This window comes from Spea bombifrons, chromosome 12 (assembly GCF_027358695.1).
Source record: "Spea bombifrons isolate aSpeBom1 chromosome 12, aSpeBom1.2.pri, whole genome shotgun sequence".
Lineage (NCBI taxonomy): Eukaryota > Metazoa > Chordata > Amphibia > Anura > Pelobatidae > Spea > Spea bombifrons.
The window spans coordinates 364,222-391,222 of NC_071098.1; the positions used below are offsets into that span (position 1 = coordinate 364,222).

Here is a 27,001-nt window from a genome sequence, read left to right on the forward strand (position 1 = left end):
GATTGAGGGTCCTCAGAGACCCACTGGGCCCCCACCTGGCAACCCACATTACCCAAGACAATAATAATAATAATAAGCAAATGCCCCTTTTTACCGTCGCCAATCCACCCGGATTACATTCAAACCGGTTTTACAATAAAAATAAATCCTTTACAATGTGTAGCAAAAATCTTTATTTCAAGTTTACAAAATTATCTCCTTGGCTCACTTTTAGCTAAAAAAAAGCTGCATATTGTAACTCAGGGGCAATTATGGTCCCAGAACGCGTCTCTCAGGGTCGGCCCACGCGGCAGAATACCTGGGTTCTGAGGTGCCGCCGGTTCGGTTGGTGGCCACCAGCAGCCACGTTTACGGCCCTGATACTCAGCGGTGTTCCCAAGCCGCGCAGGGGATGCAGCGGTCACTCCAAGGCTCCTATCCGATCGCGTAATCTCATCGGCGGTGACACAGGACGGCGGTCACTCCGAGGCTCCCATACGATCGCGTAATCTCATCGGCGGTGACACAGGACGGCGGTCTCTCCGAGGCTCCTATCTGATCACGTAATCTCATCAGTGGTGGCACAGGATGGCGGTCTCTCCGAGGCTCCTATCTGATCGCGTAATCTCATTGGCGGTGACACAGGACGGCGGTCTCTCCGAGGCTCCCATACGATCGCATAATCTCATCGGTGGTGACACAGGACGGCGGTCTCTCCGAGGCTCCTATCTGATCGCGTAATCTCATCAGCGGTGACACAGGACGGCGGTCTCTCCGAGGCTCCCATACGATCGCGTAATCTCATCGGCGGTGACACAGGACGGCAGTCACTCCAAGGCTCCCATACGATCGCGTAATCTCATCTGCGGTTGCTCCATAGTCCTGGCCAGCGTGGGAACCGCAGCGTCTGCAGCCGGAGGTTCTCCTTGTGAGGTTCCCGGACGGCCGGATCGGGGAGAAAGCTCACGTCTCAGTCCGTGCAGCGACCGCGCATGCAGCGCCACTTTGTGCTTTCTGGGTCGTGGTCTCTCTGTACAGCGGAGCGCAATCCGTTATATCGCTAGAAAACTTGGCACGTTCAAAACAGCAACATTTTAAAGTACAACTTGCTTTTATAAATATATTTCCTGGGGTCCGGACGTGGCGTATTTACATCAAACCGGGAAAAAGTGTCCAAAAAACGTCATAAATAAGCAACTCATGGAAAATAAATGGAAAATGTTTAAAGTGTCTTTTCACGAACGGCTCGTCCGGAGCGGAGCCGCGGCGGCAGAGAGCAGTCCGGGGGTTTCACGGCCGCAGTTTCTTCATCTCTTATCCTGAAAAGAAACAAATAGCTGAGAATTATTTCACAAAACAGATTATTGACACGTTTCAGGCGGATCGGGCGCTAAACATGAACCCCCCCACCGGGGCAAAATCACTAAACGGATTAACTTTAGTGGAAAAGAATATTTGGGAGGAAACGGACTGTGAAAGCGAGATACGGCATGAAGGGGACACGCGAGGAGACACATGGCGGGACACGCGAGGAGACACACGGCAGGACATGTGACACACCGTGGAACATGTGCCACACCACGGGACCCAACGTCCGCCATTCATCAGGACTCTGCTTAGTAAATACTATTTCATTAAATTTGCCTTAAAAAAAAGTTAAGAACTAGAAACCTAAAACTATTCTGATGATGAAGTCATGTGACGGCGCGGATCTCCAGGGCCTTCGGATACCGCGTGACGTTTCCCACGAGGGCGTCTCTCACACTGAGGGAAACGCTGCCGAGGGATTTATTAGCAAAAGAAAGCGGACGAGAGATACGAAAATGATTCCCGGAAATGACCTCGAGTAACATTTAGATTGCGGGTGAGGGGTGAGTTACGGAGAGACTGATGTATCGTAATCTCTACATTAAAGACGCTTCGGGGCGGAATAAACCCATCAACCTTCCTGTCACCCAAAGCAAAAATACCAGAGAGGAAACGTCTCTAGCAGGGATGGAAGGAAGTCCCGGCTTCGCCGTCGCCCCGGATCGGGTTTCCGGATTCTGATATTTGATTCGCTCTTGCTTGTTTCTGGACTTTGAAGTTTTCTTGCTGAGATCTTGATGAAGATGTAAAAGGCATTTGATGTCGAGGAGAAGCCCCGGAAACCCGAGTAACCGGCGGGGGCCGCCGTGGGCCGTGTAACTGGATCCGCTCACTTACAAAGAAGAGATCCCTGTTACATCGGAGACCGCGGGACAAGGCATGCTTTTAATGAATCTGCAGCCCTGCTGCGGCTGCAATGCCAGGTCATACAAAATGCCAGCTGCAGCACCTGCTCTACCTGCCCCAGGGGCATTTACTCCGGAGGATACAGCAGCACATTGCCACCAAACCACATGGGCTCGCTGGGACTTATTTCACCCCAGGGTACTCATTGCTGTCCCCAGAATCCCCTCCAAAGACGTCAATGGAATTATGATATAGGGAAAGGACAACATGTGATGAAATGTCGCTCATCTACGATGGGGGTTAAAAGACATTAATGCCATATACCACGGCGCAGTACACTTGCTGCAGAAAGGAAAGCAACTGGGAAACCCACGTTATTTGTATCATTAATTCATGTAAAAGAGAGAGAAATTTGTCTGAAAACGACAAAAAAATCTTTTTCTAACCAACTCCTTCCAGATCAGGCGTAGGTTACAGATAACGTGCGACCCGCATTAAATCTCAAACCCCCTCCACGAAAAAGGAAACGATGGGTTTTTATGGAACACAAAACGTTCTCATTCATCGCGTTCCGGGGCGGAATATCTCATCGCTTGTCACGAGCTGCGGCCGATACGAGCAGCTGAAACCTGATGTCACGGAAGTCTCCGGGAACGAATGCAACGCCGCGGCGGGCTGCCTCCGGAATACCCCAGCGAGATGTTGCAGGGCAGATTATTCACGCACTGAGGGAGAGGAATGTTGCTGTTCTGCATTAACAGCACATGGAAGGATGAGGGTTAATTAAACAAAGAAAAACTGTTTCCTTAATAAAGCCGAGAATCGCGTTTCCGCCATTCACCTTACTCAGTAAAATCCCTGATTCTGACGATTTCTAGAAAGTCGCCGAGTAGATAACAGAAAATCCAATGAAAGGCGGCCGGGGTTTCCGCGGCGACGACGATCCCGGCTCCTTCCCGTTTTTATAAAATAGTCTTTTTTAAAAAAAAATTGCATAATTGGTCTCTGCAACAGATCTGCGAGAGAGGGGAGGGGCAGTGCACTTTAATGGGGGGCTTCTCTGTTACCTCTTTCCCTGGTTTACTCCTTCCAGACGGGTGACCCCGCGACCCCGCGGATCCTCGGGAGGAGCTGCTTCCTGCTGTGGAACAATTACTGGACATCTGACTCCGGGACAGGAAGCTGGGCTTATTATACGGGAGAACGTCTTCATCTGCAAGGGAGAGGCCAACACGTCTCGTTCCACATATGTATACATACATATATATATATACATACATATATATATAACACACACACACATATATATACACACACACACACACACACACACACACACATATACGTATTATATATATATATATACACACACACACACACACATATATATATAATATACACACACATATATATATATACACATCACAGCGTGTAAACCTGCGGCGGTATCCATGGCATCACACATTGGTTTAAACTAAATACACAAATATCCAAAACCATCAAAAGTACCAAAGTGGAACAAGATCCCGCTGCCTCCCAGTGAGTCTCCCGATGCGTGGATGCGCACCCCCTAATGACAACATCCTAAATAGGAGCCCCCCGAGGTCGCTACGGGGGCATTAAGGATACAGGAAACGTTTATCAAGATCAGAAAGCTAATTCTAGCTGCCGGGGAAGCAGCCGTTCTATCCAAGCAAACAAAACATCCGTCTCTTACTATTCTGGTAACAAATAGTTCAGCAGATTCCCCGCCCCCCTGTAACTGCCCCACGGGGAGGCATTAGCAGTACTTACCATCCCTGTGTGGCGGCTGATGGCTTCCGGCTCCCCAGCGCTGGAGCCCCCCGTTTCTCCTCTCCACTGAAGAGCTGCCACTTGTGTCTCTTTCCAGAGAGGAGGCGGCGCATTCCCCCCGGGGCCCATTGCTGTGGGGAGACCCGGGCTCCTCGAGGGCAGGGGGAGGCTCTGGAGGCGGAGGTAGATCTATGAGAAGAAGATGGGGTAAATCTTACGGGGTTCACATCCAGGGACAATACAACAAGCGGAGTAACTACAGTGAGACTAATTAAGATTTATGTGCAACATAACCTCAGACCTCTAGTAAAACAGCAGCGTTTCGATGTGTGGTCAATGCCACGTGAAGGAGCCGTGGATGATCCTTCTCCCAGCAGAAGTGGTAGAGGGTAATACAGTGAGGGTATTAAACACTCATGGGATAGGGCTCCTGAATCTAAGACGAGACCGACAACTGATTAAGGTTCGAGTCTTTACAGCAAGAGAAACGGGTGACTAGACGTCTTAACAAAACCTTGTGACAGCAGCCATTATTACCCGGAGTCACGCGTGTGCGTGTGGTGGTGGGGGGGGGGCCACGCCACATTTCGCTGCCAGGTAAACATCACACAGAATTTCACCATTTTGTACCCGCGGGGCGGATCTTCCCCAGCGCCTCATACCAAATACTTCTGCGGCAGGAAAGGAAGAGCTGCTTCTTCGCGCTGATAATATTCTCAGCATCAGACGCTTCGCGGCCCCCGGTACGATAATAATCCATAAATGACATCTAATTACATTTCACACAGAAACCTCAGATAGAATTTCAAGTGATTTTTAATTGTAGTTTTTCCTCCCCGGGGGCTGAAAGCTATTAAATGTGGAGCTTCCCTGCTTCTGTGAGACGTTCCCCTCGCAGACCGGAGAATAATCTGAACGGAAACCCTCGAGCTTCGTTTTATTCTCTCCGTCCTGCAGATACTCCGAAGTGATATTTACGCCTTTCTCATTTATTTGAAGCAGAGATTATCCAGCCGCCCCAGCCAGGGGGGCATTTAACCCCCGAGCAACAAACAGCTCACACTGTCCAGCAACCCTTTAACAGGCACTGGAGGGGTTAACAAAACCACTTGATTTGCCCCAAGACGGCCGTTAGTCTCACTCCGTAGGGTCAGTTCGATATTCCAAACACGACCCTCGCTCAGCCGCTAATCCCCGAACCCCGCTGTCGGCACCAACCTCCTTGCTTGGCTTCCCGGCGATAGTGGCCCGACTTGGATTTCTTCTTCCCGCGGGATTTCTGCCCCGGCGGGGTGCAGATGCTCTCCCCCAACACGTTCGGGGGCTTCCCTGGACACAAAAATGCAGTGAAATGGTTCAAATCCATATTAATAGAAACAATAAAAAAAACAAAATTATATCACATATAACATAGCAACACGCGCTATATGACGTATAACATAGCGACGCGCTATATGACGTATAACACAGTGACGCACTATATGTCGTATAACACAGCGACACGCACTATATGACGTACAACACAGCGACGCACTATATGACATATAACATAGCGACGCGCTATATGACGTATAACACAGCGACGCGCTATATGACGTATAACACAGCGACGCGCTATATGACGTATAACACAGCGACGCACTATATCACGTATAACACAGCGACACGCACTATATCACGTATAACACAGCGACGCACTATATCACGTATAACACAGCGACGCGCTATATGACGTATAACACAGCGACGCACTATATGACGTATAACACAACGACGCGCTATATGACGTATAACACAGCGACGCGCTATATGACGTATAACACAGCGACGCGCTATATCACGTATAACACAGCGACACGCACTATATCACGTATAACACAGCGACGCGCTATATGACGTATAACACAGCGACGCACTATATCACGTATAACACAGCGACGCGCTATATGACTTATAACACAGCGACGCGCTATATGACGTATAACACAGTGACGCGCTATATGACGTATAACACAGCGACACGCACTATATGACGTATAACAGCGACACGCACTATATCACGTATAACACAGCGACACGCACTATATCACGTATAACACAGCGACGCGCTATATCACATAACACAGCGACACGCACTATATCACATATAACACAGCGACACGCACTATATCACATAACACAGTGACACGCACTATATCACATATAACACAGCGACACACACTATATCACATAACACAGCGACACGCGCTATATCACATATAACACAGTGACGCGCTATATCACATAACACAGCGACACGCGCTATATCACATATAACACAGCGACATGCAGATAACAGCAACATGCGCTAGATCATATATCATAGTGACACGCGCTATATCACATATAACATAGCGACGCGCTATATGACACTGCTTTTACTGGTTGCCGAGGAGTTACGGGATGAAGCCCTTTGTAGGTGCAGCCAGCGAGACGCCATCATACAGCAGCATGCGACTAACGTGGTCCCCCAGTAACTGCACGCGGCGGTAATGCAACTGATGTGAAATTCAAGCCGTTAACTCTATAAATGCTGTTTCATTAATAAAAGTCACCGACTCACCTGCGTTTTGGAAACTGACGTTCTCTGAACTCAGCGCCGGGTTCTGACTCAGGTTCCGTCGATGTCCGAGGCGCAGGTTCTCTCCCCCTTCCAGCCCAGTATGGAGACTGGGGTTGGACTGAGTCAGAGGGGGACTTGGGGCCCTGGGAACAGATCCGCCGGGCAACTTCCTGAGATATAAGGAAAGGCAGTTCAAGACCGAGGAATATTTACGCTGAAAACCACTTTAATGAATTAGAAGAGTATTTACAGGACCCCAGCGGAGCCCCAGCGCTGTATAATATACAACGACAGCCGTTAAAGGGCTCGTGCCGCTGCTGGCGCTTCTAACCTGGCCTGATGGGGAGCGTCAAACTGATGCAGTCGAGGGATGTCCTCCGATGGAGTCACGTCATCCCGGGGTGACGGTGTCAGGGTGGCCGTAGACTGCTGGCCGTAGGAGTGAGCCGGGGACGTAGCGTCACAGCGGGGCGGCGGGGACGGGCAGCCCTCCGGGATATTATCCATCAGGTATGTCCTTTCTGGCAGCGGAGGACACCACTCCTCTGTGTCTGAGCTAAAACGTCACACATACGGATTACAAACAGATATAAAAACAACCGTCTGTCAGCCGGACCCTGAACACCTTCCCCCGCAAGAATCATTAACGTGTGTAGGGAGCAGGATCATGGTCTTATCTCGCTGCACACTAACTATATGTAGAAAGCTTCTGCCCATTAGACATCATATGTCTTATGGTTTAAAAACGAGACTCCAGTTAATAAGCAGACAGCAGGGATACCCAGACTTGTGACGCGTGAGGAATACGCGGCAGACGCTGGGGCATACGTTGTATTTGGAAAGATCGGGGTATTTGGACGTACGTCATTTCCATGTCTGTATCGTCGTCCTGGTACTGGCTCAGCTCAGGAGGCGGCGGGGGCAGAATCTCCGTCCAGTTTAGGGAAGGGGTTTGTACTGGTTTGCCAATAGATTTCTGCTTTTTAGAAACTGAAAGAAAAAAATCTTTAAATGTAAAAAATGAGCTGGAAATGTCAACCCCCCCCCGTACAGGCCGCAGGGTTAATAATATAATAACACTTCCCAAAAATACTTAAGCCACCATTTGTTAGACGCTGGTTATTTAATTAACATGTAAATGACCGGCGTGCGGGGCGCAGATCCCACCTGGAGCGGAGAGACGGGGTCTGGGTTCCCCAACATCTGCGGCCCTCGGTAATGCAAACACTCAAATATGCTTAAAATACCTTTTTATGGGTTTCCACTGGAAACCGGTGCATTCTTTGAGTTTAGTTGATACACTGTACAGCAGGGGCAGTTATCTGGGGTAATTAAGTGCCATATACCCCCTGCTCAGCAGCACAGGATCGGTTCCACTTCATACAATCTGAATATATCTGCATTCGGAATTTTATTTCTGAAAGGGATGGAAAGTACCGTTTTCGGCTTTGCTGCGATCCGGTTGGGCGTAGAGGATCCCGGAGGTACCGGGCTGGACGGGCCACTGATTGTCTTCCTCCTCCGGTGAGCGGAGGCTTTGTCCGCCATAGGGTACAACGGGTGTTGTGGCATATGGGGTAGTATGCTGGGAGAAAGCGCTGTTAAATGTTCTCATATCATCACTGGCGGGGTCAATGGTGCTGTAAATGGGGCCATCTGAAACCCCCGTCCCAAACTTCTCTGTCTGAGCGATGTAATTAGAAATCCCGGCATCTATTAGAACGAAAAACGTTAATAAACCCCAAATACAGAGCTTTATAAATAGAAGCGTAGAAATAATACATATAAACAACTATTATAAATACATATAATTATATAATACATATAATAACTCTTTATCTCTCTCTCACATATAACAACTATATATATATATATATATATATGCACGCATATAATACATATAACATCTATTATAAATACGGAAATTACATATAATATAAAATACATATAATAACTCTCTATATGTATATATATAATACATATAACTATATATATATATATATATATATATATATATATATATATATATATATATACACATATATACACACATACACATATAGATATACATATAATATAAATAACTAATATATACATATATATAATACATATAAAAACAACTACAAATACATAGAACACATATATAATACATATAAAAACTCTCTCTGTGTGTGTATATATGTGTATATAGATAATACATTTATATATAATACATAATACATATAATAACTATATAATACACTTCTTGGGGCGTTTGGAATGAAAGGATTCACCGTTATAGTATCTTTCCGAGGCTGTGAGGTTTCCGGGACAGCAGGCAGCGGCCAGGTCTTTCGGTTTCCCGTTTCTCAGTAAGTTGGTCGCTGGCCAGGAATCGGCGAGCCAGGGATAGTTGGAAGCGCTGGTTGCCAGCAGGCCAGGCCTATGAAAAAAAAAAAAAAGCATACCTATCACAATGACCCGGCAAACTGCCCGCCACAGGGGCAACACAACAGAAGAGGCAGTGGGGCAGACGGACACAGAACCGGCAACGCAACCAAAGAAAACAAAGTAAAAAGCGACGCTCAGGGAGATGCAGCCGCCGCGGGTTTCATTATTACGCAGAAAACCGACACGTAAGGATTGATCCCAATCACCCAACGTTACCCAGCGCGTCAATCGTAATGATTATAAAGGAGCGGCGCCGTCAGAATTTCACAGACTGAAGGATTGATTTTTAGAATTCCAATAAAATCCATCAGGGTTCAGACATTTTCCTCATTATATATATATATATATGAAGCAGTCAGGATGCCCTGTGACATCACTGTTAAGCAGGGGGTTTGTGGGCTGCCTCTGCCCCGGGGGTCTGCTTTTAGTGCCCTGGCCGGTTTTCTCACCGTGGGGTAATGTGACTGGCGCCCTCTGTGTGCGGAAACGAAACTGCAAAGACAAACAGAATAGAAGATTACAAAATGATGTCGGCGGCACCGTGAGCGTTACGGGGAAATAAGAGAAGGTAGCGCTTACCTGCGGGGGTGTACGCAAACGAGGCTGCGGGAAGCAAAGGAAACACTCAGGTGAGAACGGAATCAGAACCCCCCATCCCGTTAAATGCAACACTCCGGCCCCCATTCTGTCAAATGCAACCTCTCCAGCCCGGCCACTATCCCATTAAATGCAACACTCCGGCCCCCATCCCGTCAAATGCAACCTCTCCAGCCCGGCCCCCCATCAGGCTCTATAAAGCAATCACTGAATAAATAACATTTCTATGTTTGGCTTTCAGTGATTTATTCACGATACACTTTAATGGCGTAACACGCGTGTTGGATCACGTGTAAAATGTTTGCAAGCAGCCCCTGTATACGCGCTCTGCTCACCCGTGTAATGACTCAGTTCTTTGCGCTTCTTCCTCCGGCAGTAGATCCAGACGCTGAAGCACATTAGGATTACCCAGCATGCGCCGCCAATGCCTGCAATGAATGCCGGCTGCTTGACGACATCTGTGATCTGTTCCGTCAGGCTGACGTTTTCCCCGTTATTAATAGGAATCTGCTCCGACAAGGGCTCTGGGGAGAGGAGGGGGATGAGAAGATGGAATGACATCACACCTTACAAAGTATGACATCACCAACCAATGACTGTGTATGATACAAAGGGAGCTCGCCGTACCCTCTGAAATGCGAGTCTGTACATAATGAAAACACACAGGGGGCCTTAACGAACGATGACATCAGACTTGCTGACTGGTGATTGGTTGAGAGTATTACCAGCCCATGGCCCCCAGAGACACAGATCAATTATAGCATCTAGATCTACACATTACCGCTATACAAGCTGCAGGTCTCATGACGAAACACAAACGAAATGTTCTGGCCACTTACTGATCTGAATGGTGATTGGCTGACTCTTCACCCCAAAACCCGCGCTTGTTGCTGCTGCGACCTCCACGCGGTAGGGGATCCCTGGAACGAGCCCCCGAATGACCGCGGAGTGCATCGCGCCGTCCACCGTCTGGTTTATATGATACTTCGTTTCATTCCCCAAACACCAAATCTAAGGATAAAAGGGATACGATAAACACAAAAAATATCTTTATTCCGTTTATATATCACCAGCACATTCCGTGGCGCTGTTACAGCTGCGGACGGCGACCGTTAACGATCGGGTCACGTTACCCGGTAATCCTGGATAATCCCGTTCTGATGTTCCACTGGAGGCGGTTCCCATGATATGCTAATATTGGTGCTGTTATTGGTTCCCACGGTTACCACAGCGACAGACTGAGGCGGGGCACTCGGAACTGGGGAGAATTATTTAAATTTAGAAACTTTTATTACCGATAACAAAAAGATTGGATGCATACGCGTCTCCGCCGTTAATAATATTTACCTTCTTCGGGCGTCCGGACGGCAAGCGCCTCACTGTCCATGCCCTGAAACTCGTCGAAGTACGGCCGGATCTTGATCTCATACTCCGTCCCTTTCTTCAGATCCACAAGAATGACCCGGCGCTCCGAGGGAGACTTCACGTCCTGAACGACCCAGACGCTGGATTTGGGCCGATACATAACCCGGTACCCCTGGATAAACTGAGCCGGACGATCCACCTAAAAAGGGGCGCATTTCAATGAACACAAATCCCGCTGTACAGCGCCGCGGAATATGAGGGCGCTATATAAACGAATGAGTAATAAATAATGGGGGGCAGTTCTTTGGATTATTCCATAGTTCGCATTTCACAGAAATTGACCGGCGAGGAGGATTTGGAACGAGATGCCCCCCACGGGCTCCCCAACTAATGACTAATTACCCCAAAACCTCACACAATAATCCGCTCGCCCCGGAGAGAGCGGCTGAAATCCCCGGGTCTTTCCGCTGACCTTATTACTACCGTTCGAATGTAACGGTCACCGAGCCCCTCGCTCACCGAGTCGGGGGGCTTCAAGGTTTCTGATTGGGTAGACAGCTATTGGTTGCCAAGGGCAATGGGGAAAAGACGGCTGTTGTCCACAGCAACTGAAATATATTGATTTAAAGCATCCCAGTAAATGCCTTTTGCTTGAAATTCTATATGTGGAGCATTTAATGGCCTCCGTTCGGCAGAGACGGCTAATTGTTGCCACCCTCAGAGGTCACAAGGTCACATCCTACGGTGGGTTAACGCCACGAAAATGTTGGCAAATAACCGGAAATTTAACAAAAATAAAATATGTGGACATTTAGGTCGAATAATCAAATTCTGATACCTTAGGTAAAAATGGATTATTGTACCAAAAGCCATGATTGGTTTTAATTTTGCCCATTTTGGGATTTATGAAATAACTCACCGTCCAAGTCACCTGGACCGTGGAGGACGTGAGAATAAGTGGCTTCTGAAGCTGGACGACGACTTCCCCGAGTTCGCGCTGGACCTGGCGATGGTCAACGCCTTGCCTGGTGGGACTCACATCTGCCGCGAAAAATAAGGACGTGGAATAAAAGAAAAATACAGCACAGAAACGACGAAGACTTTGGAGTGTAAGCTCTTAGGAACAGGGAACTACTCCTGTGTTTCTGTATAGCGCAGAATCTGCTCGGTCACGGTACGGACTCGAATGTTAAACATGACGGTTATTAAGGGGTTGATGTGGTTCTCAGATATATGGCCGTCTTTATTAGGATAATCTAGAAAATCTCTCATTTCCCCAAAAGATCTAATTCCAATTTCCCACCCAATGTACGTTACGGCATAAGACTCGTTATATATCGCCAGCAGATACTGTAACGCTGTTACAATAGGGGGGCGAAGTTAAAATGACGTAAAATGGACAGCAACATTAACAGGTTACGACCGATAGAGACAGGAGGAGAGGAGGGCCCGGCCCCCGGGAGCCGGCAATCAGCCATGGAGGAACGCAGGGGACTCTGAACTCACCTTGGGTCCGGACCGGCTCGGATATCGGGCTGGGGTCACTCAATCCAAATGAATTCATTGCGCGGATAATGAACAGGTAGACTGTGTTGGGGTTTAACCCGATCACCGTGTGCTTCTCCACCTTAACGTTGTCTGCCACCGTCTGCCACGTGCCCCCCGACGACTGGCTGCGGTAATGAGAACAAAGAGTTAAATCCTGAACCTGCAGCATAAGATGCAAATCATTACGAAGGGGGGTTTACCCAACGATACCGACCCACCATGTGTACGCGAATGAATGAGCCCATTACTGACGGCACCGCACAGGACAAGAACCAGGGGCCACGCTGAACACAAGGGAGTCCAAGCCTCGGCAGCTGGGAAGGGAATAAAGTTGGGGACGCGCATGCAGCTGGGAAGGGAATAAAGTTGGGGACGCGCATGCAGCTGGGAAGGGAATAAAGTTGGGGACGCGCATGCAGCTGGGAAGGGAATAAAGTTGGGTACGCGCATGCAGCTGAGAAGGGAATAAAGTTGGGGACGCGCACGCGGCTGGGGAAGGGAATAAAGTTGGGGACGCACACGCAGCTGGGAAGGGAATAAAGTTGGGGACGCGCACGCGGCTGGGGAAGGGAATAAAGTTGGGGACGCGCATGCAGCTGAGAAGGGAATAAAGTTGGGGACGCGCATGCGGCTGGGGAAGGGAGTAAAGTTGGGGATGCGCATGAAGCTCCAGATGGGCACAGATTCCCCAAGGGCCCGGTCGGCCACTGCGCTCCCTTCTGCCGTCACTGAAAGCTGGCGATGAGGGTTACGATTCTAGTGTTATTGGTGAGATGCCCCGGGGCCCTCGCTGCGTGGGGTATATACACAGGGTACAGTCGCCCCGGCACCACGCACTGGAGACGGACCAAGAGGCCGCGACGTATCAGATACACGACGTTCTCAGATACTTTACGCGCCTTTAAACAATCAGTTCCACGTTTTTCCACAAAAAGAATCGGTTTTAATAAACGGAATAAACCCAGAGACATAAATCTCTTTTGTTTCTCCGGTTCTTTCCCTCTTTTTGACCCAGTTCCTGATATATGGAGCCGCCTTCCTGCCGCTGCCTTCCTGCCGAGTAAAGTCCCACACCTGAGCACTCCATAAATCTCTCGGCAGCAGATGGCGGCGCATGCTCTGGGGTTTGTCCCCGGCACCTGGCCGTGTTTATACAGAGGTAACGAGGAGAGGCGCGGAATAAAACCCTCGTTATCGGCAGAGAGGAGGCCGCGAGTCGCACGAGGTAAGTGCCGGGTTCGCAAACGGCTGAGATAATAAGCGCCAGAAGTGATGTGAGGGGCGGATTATGAGGTCATTACTGGAGTATTTCACGGCTGGGAACCTGCGCAGCCGCCGGGAAAAGGACAATAAATCCCACAGATCCCCAAAGAATTACCTGAACGCTTCGATGATGTAGGAGGAGACCTGCGCGCTGCCCCCCTGCGCGCTGCCCCCCTGCGCGCTCGGCTGCCATGTTAGCGTGACGCTGCTCTTGGTGACGTTGGTGACGAGCGGTTTGGACGGGGATCCGGGAACGAGGTTGGGTTCGGAGAGCTGCACGTGTCCCGAGGAGCCTTTCTCTTCAAAAAAACAGAGAGGTAAGAGCGTCGGTGACTACGGCGACCGCAGGAAATATATATATCGTACCGGGGTCTGCAGGCACTTTCTACACAGAGTGTGGGCAGGGGGTAAAATCATATACATGCCCCCGGGGTAAAATCAGGTGGGGTAGATTATTACACCCACTGTACGGCGCTACGGAATGTGATGGCGCTATATAAAACCATAAACGATAATTCTTCATTACATCATAAGCGAGTATCAGAGTCATTTATGCAGAAGCAGCCGGGACTTCGTCTGATAAATTATTTACCTTGGACTTCCAGGAAGCCGCTCCACGTCGTCTCCCCGGTGGAACTCGTGGCTACGCAGGTATACAGCCCCGAATCCGACACCTGAAACACACAACACGTATGTAGCGGGATAACACGCCCCCATCTGTGACACAATATACCGTAACACTCTATGAGAGCAATGCCTGCCGCGGGGCAGATATCTCTACGGAAGAAAGAAGGACATTTCTTCTGACGGGGCCTTCTGCGCTCTCCCCGGATTTAGGGGATTTGCTGTATTTTACGGCGCGTTGGGGGTCCGCAGGAAAGCGCCCGTTTCTCACCGGATTGTCTCAGATCGTTATAAATGACCAGCGGTAATCTCAGGCCGTCTCTGGGGTTATTAAGTCATAGAAGCCCCCCGAGTAGGCGGCAGGAGGCCGGTGCCGAGCGGCGCATTAACTGCGCTGGGACACGGGATTCGCATTAACCAAATAACGTGAAGCACTCCGCTCCCCGCTGACGTCCCGCATCAATTTTTAAGCAAATATTTAGTGTTTTATAAGTAATTCATGAGAAACCTCCGCTTTACCCCAAACGGCAGAAACCGCCGGCAGAAACCTTCCTTCTCCAACAAAAGCTTTTATTTCATGGATTTCCAGTCCCTCCGCAGAACGGGGAAAATGCAGCTATTTCTACGAGGAGCGCAATCCCATTAACTGCCCCCCGCTTCAGACGGGAAGGGGTAATAGCCTCTTACACCCCCCCAGGGGCAAGTTTATTTAACTGCCCTATGTGGCTACGGATAAGCTGAGGCCACAGCAGCCAGAGACCCAGATACACCGGTCCACGTGTTACCGAGCGCAGGCCACGCGGGCAAATCACACGCAACCCACCCATCCTCATCCTCTCCCGGAAGCTCCTTCCCCTCAAAGCCTATGCCGCTCCTCGCCCGTCCACTATGGGGTGCTGGCCAGGTACAGCGCTGTGTACACTCCCCGCCGTACACAGAGCTTCACTCTTATTTGAATCAAAGCGCCGTTCACCTAGACGGAGGCTCGTGTAGGGAGCCGGCAGGTGAGCGGCCGGCAGTGTTTACGGACGCCGCGCACGGCTGACTCTCCATAAAGCCGCCGACCTCGGCATTCCTGTCTTTCAAGACATTTTTTCGCTGTTGTTACAAAACATTCACGTTTTCATTGGAAAAACAAAGAAAAAGTCCTTTGAGGGATTTGTTTGAAGGCGAGCTTTGAAGACGACAAAAGGATCAGACGAGTCAAACATCAAAGCGCGGCGGAAGCGCGGCGGCGGCGCTCTGTGGTTGCCGGTCGGCTCGCGAGGATCTCGTGTTTCGGTAAAGTTACCGGCAGAGTATCAGGTTTTCGGACGCCGGTCTCGGGGTATTTTTTCTCCTGTTTGGAACGATGAGTATTCGGAGCGTTAGGTCGCAGGGCGGCCCTCGGGGTTACGTGTAAATGATGTAGAGTGTAAGCTCTTGGGAGCAGCTCCGGCTGCCAATTAAATATTAACAGATCATCAGATCAGACACAGGACAGGCGCCGCGGCGCGCAGGATTAATAATGTACGCGCTCCCGGCAGGCGGAGGAGGGAAGAGTTCAGCTTCACTGCCACGAGAAACCCGCAGAATATACCGGAACTTCCACCGCCAGCGACCCGCTCCGCCGTCTCAGCTTCCGGTCCGAACCGGAGCCTTTCACAACTGGAAAGCAGGTGCGATTGGCCAACCTGCGTGACATGACTGACCGCTTTCTGTCCATAACGGTAAAATGGCGGTAATTCACTAATAAGCTGCAGCAACGAGAGTCTAGTCTGGGACTGAGAATGTCCTCGGGCTGAAGATGGACATGAGTTTTACTTTATAGAAAGGGTGGTAGATGAGTGGAACATCCTCCCAGCAGAAGAGGTAGAGGGTAATACAGTGAAGATATTAAACATGCATGGGATAGGCATACGGCTCCAGAAAAAACGGTTTGGTGCTCCAACCTCCCACCCCCCCCCCGACCCCAAAGAATTGTCATCAAAAAATGGAGAAAATGGCGACCCCTACCTGGAGATGGGTGATCTGCAAGGTGCCGTTGTCCTGGATACCGATTCTGGGGTCACTTCCTGCAATTCGCTGCCCGTCTTTCAGCCAATTGATGCTGGGGAGAGGGTTGCCGGAGACGTGGCACTGCATCTGCGCCACCGAGTCCACTGCCACAGTTTGATTGGCTGGGCCACGGCGAATGATCGGCGGGATTCGGTCGGACGTCGCTGAAAGGAGCAATTTTAGGTTATGTGTCACAGCGTGAAGTGAAAGAAGCCCCCCGGCTACAGTTACGGGGGAAACCCACCTGCCCGCCGAAGCAAGGGGGTATTAAAATCAGGGGGACCAATGAATAAAGCGCCGCGCATGAAACATAACGCCACGGAGAGTTTATCCGGCTTCGTGCTGATTAATGCCGACCGCCGTCTCTATGAATAATTGATAATCATGTTGGTTTAACAAAGTGTCCCGTCTGCATCCGCCGCTCAACCGCCTCCTAATGAAAGCAGCAGTAATGGGTTACGCGGCGCTCGGCTTCCTCTTTTAAGCTGAAAACGGTAAAATTTAGATAATTAAGAAGCCAATTCGTCAGTTTGAGTGACGAGAGCGGCTGGGAATCCACGCCGTTAATGATTATTCTTTCGTGGCGGATTCTCTGCCCCCCCCACGGTAATTTAACGCATCGTCTGCTAAATATCACTCTAAAAAAATAAGTAAAATACCCCAAAATGTCGGTGCAGAATCTGTCCTCCCGTCCGTGACCCACAACCTGTTCTGCCCCCTCTGTCTGCCCCGAGGGGGCAATTCTTTTTAAATCAGCCAGCTACAGAAAGCGCGTCCCGGGGCAGGCGCCTCGTCTGCTGCGGATCGATAGATCTGATTGCCTCGTGCTGGGAGCATTGAGTGGTCCGAGGCGTGCCGGGAGCGCCAAACAAAAGGACATTGTGCTGAACAGCGAGAGGACACGGCGTGCCGGCCGGCGACCGAGTCAGAGCCGCCGCTTCTCTCCCAGACGGTGAATCCACGGGGCGATCGCCCGCATTCCCACCGGCCGCCCTCACCCAATAACGGACATTCTCGTATCCACAATGTGGGCCGAGATAAATGTATGCGAGATGTTTTTTTAATGAAAGGTTGTCATGGAAACACTCGATTTCCCTATATATTTACATATCACAAAATATAACGATCCTCGCCGTTACCGTAAGATGTTTACTTTCCCAACGAATTGCTGAGTGGAGTGATGCGGGGCAAACATTACTGCGCGGGGCAGAACAGCGAGGTCCGGGGCAATATTTTGTAGAAAGGCGCGAATGATTTGTGTGAATTTCTTTACATTTTTTGCAGTTTTTTTATTGATTACAGTACATTAAATACGGAAAATGATGTCAGGGGGCAAAAACTGTGCTGTATTTACCTTTGCCCCCTCACCCCTCCCTGATGTCTGTCATATTTAAAGACATGATGTCATACCCCGTGCGCTTTATCTTAAAGGGCCGCAGCGGCTTTTAATGAAGCCTATGGAGTGGATGCTCCATCGCATAAATAAGAGATCTCCTCTGTAACCGGGGGTCTGATCGCCAGCAGGGGACGTGCCCCCTGGTTTTGTACCAGGAGGACTGCTGCCCCTGGACCTGCTGCCCCTGGACCTGGGGTACGTCACCGGGTAGGTATTGGGCAGCGGGATGGGGGAGCAGCTGGTCCTGGCAGGATTTATCGGTTTTTAGTCTATTTCTTGAGCTCGAGACTCTGCTCAGACCCCGTCCCTCTTTAATTAAATGAGGGTTTCTTCCGGGTAAACGGGGTAATTAAAGCCTCTTACCGTCCTCCACTTCCAGAAGAGCTTTGGCCAGGATGCTCCCGGCCACGCTAATGGCCTGGCACATGTAGTAGCCCGAGTCACCCGTCTGGACATCGATGACGGTCAGCTCACCGCTCGGAGACACCGAGAATCTGCCCACGGTCTGGGGAGGCTGACTCGGAAACAGCAAGATCTGCCGGCAAAACAGGACAGTTATCAGCGCGCTTACCCCAAAAAATTTATTTACATGCAATCCACGGGCGGCCACCCCGAGAGACAGCCAGAGACAGCATCACTCGCCAGAGACAGCCGTCACTCGCCAGAGACAACGTCACTCGCCAGAGACAGCCATCACTCGCCAGAGACAGCCGTCACTCGCCAGAGACAGCCGTCACTTGCCAGAGACAGCCATCACTCGCCAGAGACAGCCAACACTCACCAAAGACAGCCGTCACTCGCCAGAGACAGCCATCACTCGCCAGAGACAGCCGTCACTCGCCAGAGGCAACGTCACTCGCCAGAGACAGCCATCACTCGCCAGAGACAGCCGTCACTCGCCAGAGACAGCCGTCACTTGCCAGAGACAGCCATCACTCACCAGAGACAGCCAACACTCACCAAAGACAGCCGTCACTCGCCAGAGACAGCCATCACTCGCCAGAGACAGCCGTCACTCGCCAGAGGCAACGTCACTCGCCAGAGACAGCCATCACTCGCCAGAGACAGCCGTCACTCGCCAGAGACAGCCATCACTCGCCAGAGACAGCCAACACTCACCAAAGACAGCCGTCACTCGCCAGAGACAGCCAGAGACAACCGTCACTCGCCAGAGACAGCCGTGTGGACAGGGCTTACCGAGGTCCCTGGTTACATACTGGTGCCAGCAGGGGCTGTTCCTTAAAACCAGTATTATTATGGTAATAAATTACGGTATTAATGATGAATATTAAAATACCTCAAATCACTCAGTTCACAAAATCATTTCTTAATGTTCTGAAAACGTAATTAGAAAAAAGTAAAGTCTGCTTCTGATTTATGGAATTAAGTGTAAGGCGGGATAGGTGCTTCCGGGGGATTCGAACCCAGTCCTTCTATTCGATTCTGTGCCATTTATTTCCTCTTCAGCCCACCTGCCACGTGGCATTTAAACGGACAGACGGCCCGTGGCATTTAAACGGACAGACGGCCCGTGGCATTTAAACGGACAGACGGCCCGTGGCATTTAAACGGACAGACGGCCCGTGGCATTTAAACGGACAGATGGCCCGTGGCATCCCGATGTCTATGGGAACAGGTATCTGAGCATTAGTTACGCGGTAATTCCAGGGACCTTCTGGCCCGGAGCTCCTGGGCAGATTCCAAACAGATCTATAAAAACCAGTCGATCCCACCGGTGGGTTCATTAAACCAGCAGCCTTGACGGCGACCTCGGCCACGGCCACGTTAAGAGGGGTCAGGCTGGTGTTTGCAGTCTAATGCTCCATACACAAGGAGTCGTTTACTTAAAGAGTGTCGGAGTTATTGGGCTGTTTGCTTAAGAGTTTCTCTCCACACCGTAAATACCAGCAGTGCTGAGCGGGGGATTTACAGGCCTTTCATTCCCTTTTATTTATTTATTGGCGGGGGGGGGGCTGCAGAGACCGCGACAGACAAGAAAATAATCAGGATTGTAACCGGAACGTTCATGTAACGGTTAATATTTACACCCGGCCGCTACGGCCCCATCTGTCAGAAATGTATAATGTTGTAGAAGGAAAAATTACCTGACTTCCTTCCTTCTGCCAAAAGACGGCGGGCGGAGGATTCCCCTTCGTTTCACACTGAAAGGTCACCGTGCGACCTCGCGCCACGATCTGGTCCCGGGGACGCGTCACCAGCTGGGGGGGGACTGCAATCAAAGGGTTAATTCGCAAACGTTCATGTTTTCTCTAATCCAAAAAACTGTTTTTAGTTAATGATTGTTCGGCCCTTGTGGACTGGCTTCAAAGCGAAGGAAAGAAGCTGAAAGCGCAGAACTGATAAGGATAAAATTCAGCATCAGGACCCCCCCTCATTTACTTCAAAGAAAAGGGGGGCCGAGAGCGGCCCTCATTAATGATAACCCAGAGAGGAGGCCGGCAGAAAGTGACCTCACATCACGGGGCAACTCCGAGCGATGGGGGGGCGGGGGGGAAACAAAGGAGAGCCTTAAAACAAAGATTTAACAAAAATCGAGGCAGTCTGTCACCGCCTCTCTCACCGCCTGTCACCGTCTCTCTCACCGCCCGTCACCGTCTCTCTCACCGCCCGTCACCGTCTCTCTCACCGCCCGTCACCGTCTCTCTCACCGCCCGTCACTGTCTCTCTCACCGCCCGTCACTGTCTCTCTCACCGCCCGTCACCGTCTCTCTCACCGCCCGTCACTGTCTCTCTCACCGCCCGTCACCGTCTCTCTCACCGCCCGTCACCGCCTCTCTCACCGCCTGTCACCGTCTCTCTCACCGCCCGTCACTGTCTCTCTCACCGCCCGTCACCGTCTCTCTCACCGCCCGTCACCGTCTCTCTCACCGCCCGTCACCGTCTCTCTCACCGCCCGTCACTGTCTCTCTCACCGCCCGTCACTGTCTCTCTCACCGCCCGTCACTGTCTCTCTCACCGCCCGTCACCGTCTCTCTCACCGCCTCTCTCACCGCCCGTCACCGCCTCTCTCACCGCCCGTCACCGTCTCTCTCACCGCCCGTCACTGTCTCTCTCACCGCCCGTCACTGACTGTCTCGGGGTATTCTTATTCTAAGGTTAAGTAATTCATATTTTGTCTTTCCCTCCGTTTCCCATGATCCCTCAGTGCAGTCGGAATCGGAATCCTCTCATCAGCCTGAGCAGGAAGTTGGAAGCCGCTTCCTGTTCTCTCCCTGCGGATGGCGTGTGAGCCTCTGGTGCTAGAGATTGTTTCCCGCCCCGGGCTCCTCTGTAGAGACCCCCTTTACCCCCATGGACCCCCTGGAAGGTTTTGCTAAATTCTTCTCAATTCGCAGATCGTTGGCTACAAAATAAAATCCAATAAAAGCCGAAACGTAAGCTAAATAAACGTTCAGATTCAACATTCTCTGCGGACCCCCGCAGCAGAGATCTCATTAATCGAGTGACCCCAGTCCTGCCCCTCCCCCACCCCTATCCCACCTGCCCCCAGCATCCCTCAGCTCCGGCCCCCAGCATGCATGAAATGAGGTGGAATGGATACTCACACAATGGACCGACTGCAGCCAACGGGAACCAAAATAAAACAAAAGAAGACGAGATGTGAAAAGATGAAAAAAATGTGAATTAAACATGAAATGAAACGAGAACCGAACGGCGCGTCCCTCGACGGGAACTTCCAGCCGGTGCAGCCGGTGACATGAGAATGTGTGAAGAGCTACATGCACCCCAGGGGCCGCTCGCCCACTTCCTTTACCAAGCCCAGGGGCCGCTCGCCCGCTTCCTTTACCAAGCCCAGGGGCCGCTCGCCCGCTTCCTTTACCAAGCCCAGGGGCCGCTCGCCCGCTTCCTTTACCAAGCCCAGGGGCCGCTCGCCCGCTTCCTTTACCAAGCCCTGGGGGCGCTCGCCCGCTTCCTTTACCAAGCCCTGGGGGCGCTCGCCCGCTTCCTGTACCAAGCCAAGGGGCCGCTCGCCCGCTTCCTTTACCAAGCCCTGGGGGCGCTCGCCCGCTTCCTTTACCAAGCCCTGGGGGCCGCTTGCCCGCTTCCTTTACCAAGCCCTGGGGGCGCTCGCCCGCTTCCTTTACCAAGCCCTGGGGGCGCTCGCCCGCTTCCTGTACCAAGCCAAGGGGCCGCTCGCCCGCTTCCTTTACCAACCCCACGTCAGGGGCAGATAGCGGGAACGCGCCGGGGCAGATAGCGGGAACGCACCGGGGCAGATAGCGGGAACGCGCCGGGGGCAGATAGCGGGAACGCGCCGGGGGCAGATAGCGGGAACGCGCCGGGGGCAGATAGTGGGAACGCACATGCGCCATCCAGTAGGACCTTACCATGGACTCCAAGGCTTCCCGAGGCCTCTGATTTGCCGACGCGGTTCTCGGTGACACACGTGTACGTCCCCTCGTCCTCCGCACTCACTCGGGTAATCCTTAGCGTGTTGTCATTGCGGATTTCATACCTTGAAGACAGTGTTTTGGTGACAAACCCGGCCGGGTACCCAGTATCCTGAATATTCTACCGCTGGATGCCACCCTCCGGGACCACTTACCTCCCGCGGGGTAACTCCCCCTCCTCTTTGCGCCAGCGCACGGTGGGAGCCGGGTCTCCCTGCACCTCGCAGTAAAAGTCCACCACGTCGTCGGCCAGGACCACCTGATTGATGGGTCTTCTCACAAAGCTCGGCCGCTCTGACCCGAGGAGAAAAAACAACAAACTGGGATGAACCCTAACTGGGCAATAACTGCCCCAGGAAGAAGAACTGCCCCAACCTGACACAAGACTAGAAATCCGCCCCTCCTTCATTCAGCCCAAATAATTCTACCCCCCCCCCGGGTTCCTCTTCCTCCATCGCTTCCCCTTTTCAGCTCCGTCCCTGTGCGACATACCAAAGACTATGAGCTGCGCATGCTCGCTGTCCCGCTCGCCCACCATGTTGGTGGCCACGCACACGTACATCCCCGCGTCGCTCTTCTTGCTGTTGGAAATCATTAATTTTCCTCCTCGGATCTAAAAGAGAGAAACGACAGGAAAGGGGTTACTGCGTGTTACAGCTTCCCGTGTAAACACGTGTCACGTCACGCCATGCAGACCCTCCGATGCTGGCGGCCCCAAAACTCAATTTACATCTTCAGCGCTGGTATCGAAAAGAACATCTCCTCCCGGACAGCATTTAAACCTCTATGACTGCCCTGTTATTCCGCCCCGTCCGCCCAGGCTTCTTACCGTGATCCGCTCGTCCTTATCGCTGATGCGACCGCTGTCTTTCTTCCAGGATATGGTGGGCTCGGGGTGGCCCCGCGGCGGGATGCATTCCATGACAGCCGGTTCTCCTGCCGCCACGACCACGTCGCTCGGAGCCTGGCGGAAATCATCCCGCAAAACTGCGAAGACAGAAGCCGCCATCAGAACCCCAAACTCTACAAACCCCGCGACCGCAGACACATCGGGAGAAAGGCCCCCGGGGGCCGGATTACGGTCTGATGCAACGCTCTGCTGCACAGGCCACGAGCGCTCACCAAATCTCCGCCATCCCCAAAGTATTTATTCTCCCCCATTCACCACGATTACCGGAGCCGCGCGTTTCGCAGATAATCGTATGATTGGCGGCCATCATTCATTTCCACGCAAAGAACATAAAATAACACGGAGGAATAAAAGCCATCCGTGTCCCCGCCGCCGCCGCGGTACCGGGGGCCCCCTGATCGGATGTAATAAGGAAACGTCACACCAACCCCTGGCCACATCTCTCTTCACGGGGGCCAGGGCCAGCTCACCGCGGCACCCGGGACGCTGTTCTAGACATTCTGGGGCAGAATGCTGCATTTAGAATAATCCGCAGAACTGGTTACTGTCACATTTGCCCCAGAATTGCCACGTGGTGCCCGACCCACCGGAGTGCCTGGTGCGCTCAGCTTCATTCATACATCGAGCAGAGATTCATTCCATCTACATAATATAAGTGAATAATGGGCTATCCATACATAATGACAGCTGTAACCATGGCAACAGCCAATGCCTCCTGAATAACGAAGGACTTTGAGGTAACGGTAACCACGGCGGCGGCGGTGAATAACGGGAACCTCCACGGTACGGGCAAATATTCTTCCTCTGCGGCTGAGAGCTTCGGCTCGCGCTGACATTCATAATAAACTCCCCGGCACTGATACTTTGTAATGCGGTGCGACATGCGGCTCGGTGTAATGAAATGCGTCGCTGGTGAAATGTGATTTGCGTCTGGAAACGGCGCTGTTGGAAGTGGATTATCCGCTTCCGGTGGGAATAGCAGGAGGTGTTAGCGTGGATTGGAGTTTATTGCCCCGTTACCCCAGAGGGTCGGTCACACTCCACTCCCAGCCTGAAACACCCCTCCCCCGACACCACTTTTGGTGTGAAATCCTCAGATAACGGGCTCTTTGTTCTTGTTTAAATTAGAGTAATTAGCGAGCTCTTCACCAAAACATCGGAGCGTTCGGCCGGCGGCGTCGGATTCTCAGGAATCGGCTTTTTCTGCGGAGCGTTAAATCCCTTAATGAGACCCCCCCCCCTGTAATTCAGAGATAACTGTCTCTTTCACAAACAGAGAGGATGAAATCCACGAGACCCCGAGAGACCCCCGAGCCACAGAGACCCCGAGACCCGCGAGAGACAGAGACCCCGAGACCCGCGAACCACAGAGACCCCCGAGAGCCCTGACTATCTGGGGGTCCGGATACGTTGTGTGGTTACTGTGACAGCGGGTTCCACGTATCATCCGGAACCTTCCCCTCTGATTGGAGGAATCGGCTGTGAGATACACGTTAGCTGCGGCGGGGTCCACGAGGCAACCACGTCTCCCACACGCTGAGTGACGCTTTACTGATCACACCTGGAGCTGCTAAATACCCCAACGCACCGCGTTTAGCACCGGGTTTAGCGGCTGGTAATTCCCACACCACGGGTTATTCCCAGCAGGAAAGTGACATTAAACTGACGGAACGCGCCATTCTCCATTTATATATCGCCGCCATACTCCGCAGCGCTGTACAATGTGTTATTATTATTTATATATCGCCGTCATACTCCGCAGCGCTGTACAATGTGTTATTATTATTTATATATCGCCGTCATACTCCGCAGCGCTGTACAATGTGTTATTATTATTTATATATCGCCGTCATACTCCGCAGCGCTGTACAATGTGTTATTATTATTTATATATCACCGTCATACTCCGCAGCGCTGTACAATGTGTTATTATTATTATTTATATATCGCCGTCATACTCCGCAGCGCTGTACAATGTGTTATTATTATTTATCGCCGTCATACTCCGCAGCGCTGTACAATGTGTGTTATTATTATTTATATATCGCCGTCATACTCCGCAGCGCTGTACAATGTGTTATTATTATTTATAAATCGCCGTCATACTCCGCAGCGCTGTACAATGTGTTATTATTATTTATATATCGCCGTCATACTCCGCAGCGCTGTACAATGTGTGTTATTATTATTTATATATCACCGTCATACTCCGCAGCGCTGTACAATGTGTTATTATTATTTATATATCGCCGTCATACTCCGCAGCGCTGTACAATGTGTGTTATTATTATTTATATATCACCGTCATACTCCGCAGCGCTGTACAATGTGTTATTATTATTTATATATCACCGTCATACTCTGCAGCGCTGTACAGTGTGTGTTATTATTATTTATATATCGCCGTCATACTCCGCAGCGCTGTACAATGTGTGTTATTATTATTTATATATCGCCGTCATACTCCGCAGCGCTGTACAATGTGTGTTATTATTATTTATATATCGCCGTCATACTCCGCAGCGCTGTACAATGTGTGTTATTATTATTTATATATCGCCGTCATACTCCGCAGCGCTGTACAATGTGTGTTATTATTATTTATATATCACCATCATACTCCGCAGCGCTGTACAATGTGTTATTATTATTTATATATCGCCGTCATACTCCGCAGCGCTGTACAATGTGTGTTATTATTTATATATCGCCGTCATACTCCGCAGCGCTGTACAGTGTGTGTTATTATTATTTATATATCGCCGTCATACTCCGCAGCGCTGTACAATGTGTTATTATTATTTATATATCGCCGTCATACTCCGCAGCGCTGTACAATGTGTGTTATTATTATTTATATATCTCCATCATACTCCGCAGCGCTGTACAATGTGTGTTATTATTATTATTTATATATCGCTGTCATACTCCGCAGCGCTGTACAATGTGTTATTATTGATTTATATATCGCCGTCATACTCCGCAGCGCTGTACAATGTGTTATTATTATTTATATATGGCCGTCATACTCCGCAGCGCTGTACAATGTGTGTTATTATTATTTATATATCGCCGTCATACTCCGCAGCGCTGTACAATGTGTGTTATTATTATTTATATATCGCCGTCATACTCCGCAGCGCTGTACAATGTGTTATTATTATTATTTATATATCGCCGTCATACTCCGCAGCGCTGTACAATGTGTTATTATTATTTTTATATCGCCGTCATACTCCGCAGCGCTGTACAATGTGTGTTATTATTATTTATATATCACCGTCATACTCCGCAGCGCTGTACAATGTGTGTTATTATTATTTATATATCGCCGTCATACTCCGCAGCGCTGTACAATGTGTGTTATTATTATTTATATATCGCCGTCATACTCCGCAGCGCTGTACAATGTGTGTTATTATTATTTATATATCGCCGTCATACTCCGCAGCGCTGTACAATGTGTTATTATTATTATTTATATATCGCCGTCATACTCCGCAGCGCTGTACAATGTGTTATTATTATTATTTATATATCGCCGTCATACTCCGCAGCGCTGTACAATGTGTGTTATTATTATTATTTATATATCGCCGTCATACTCCGCAGCGCTGTACAATGTGTGTTATTATTATTATTTATATATCGCTGTCATACTCCGCAGCGCTGTACAATGTGTGTTATTATTATTTATATATCGCCGTCATACTCCGCAGCGCTGTACAATGTGTTATTATTATTATTTATATATCGCCGTCATACTCCGCAGTGCTGTACAATGTGTGTTATTATTATTATTTATATATCGCTGTCATACTCCGCAGCGC

The 27,001-nt window shown here is 50.4% G+C and overlaps 1 protein-coding gene across 1 annotated transcript in view; it reads right to left on the reverse strand.

The window, feature by feature from the left end:
- Positions 1-1,067: 1,067 nt before the first annotated feature.
- Positions 1,068-27,001, reverse strand: part of ROBO3 (roundabout guidance receptor 3) — a 47,251-nt gene continuing 21,317 nt past the window's right edge. Inside the window, exons 3-28 of the mRNA XM_053452016.1 lie at positions 23,091-23,248; positions 22,754-22,874; positions 22,417-22,555; positions 22,199-22,326; positions 19,955-20,079; positions 18,213-18,384; positions 16,412-16,617; positions 14,385-14,466; positions 13,908-14,091; positions 12,488-12,654; positions 11,901-12,022; positions 10,964-11,180; positions 10,750-10,874; positions 10,456-10,627; positions 9,952-10,140; positions 9,599-9,622; positions 9,469-9,511; positions 8,863-9,011; positions 8,027-8,302; positions 7,453-7,579; positions 6,921-7,145; positions 6,590-6,759; positions 5,206-5,316; positions 3,988-4,176; positions 3,261-3,406; positions 1,068-1,298 (exon numbers count right to left, since the gene is read on the reverse strand). Of these exons, the coding sequence (XP_053307991.1) occupies positions 1,287-1,298; positions 3,261-3,406; positions 3,988-4,176; positions 5,206-5,316; positions 6,590-6,759; positions 6,921-7,145; positions 7,453-7,579; positions 8,027-8,302; positions 8,863-9,011; positions 9,469-9,511; positions 9,599-9,622; positions 9,952-10,140; positions 10,456-10,627; positions 10,750-10,874; positions 10,964-11,180; positions 11,901-12,022; positions 12,488-12,654; positions 13,908-14,091; positions 14,385-14,466; positions 16,412-16,617; positions 18,213-18,384; positions 19,955-20,079; positions 22,199-22,326; positions 22,417-22,555; positions 22,754-22,874; positions 23,091-23,248 (3,779 nt within the window). The 3' untranslated portion in view covers positions 1,068-1,286. The remainder of the gene's footprint in view (positions 1,299-3,260; positions 3,407-3,987; positions 4,177-5,205; positions 5,317-6,589; positions 6,760-6,920; positions 7,146-7,452; positions 7,580-8,026; positions 8,303-8,862; positions 9,012-9,468; positions 9,512-9,598; positions 9,623-9,951; positions 10,141-10,455; positions 10,628-10,749; positions 10,875-10,963; positions 11,181-11,900; positions 12,023-12,487; positions 12,655-13,907; positions 14,092-14,384; positions 14,467-16,411; positions 16,618-18,212; positions 18,385-19,954; positions 20,080-22,198; positions 22,327-22,416; positions 22,556-22,753; positions 22,875-23,090; positions 23,249-27,001) is intronic.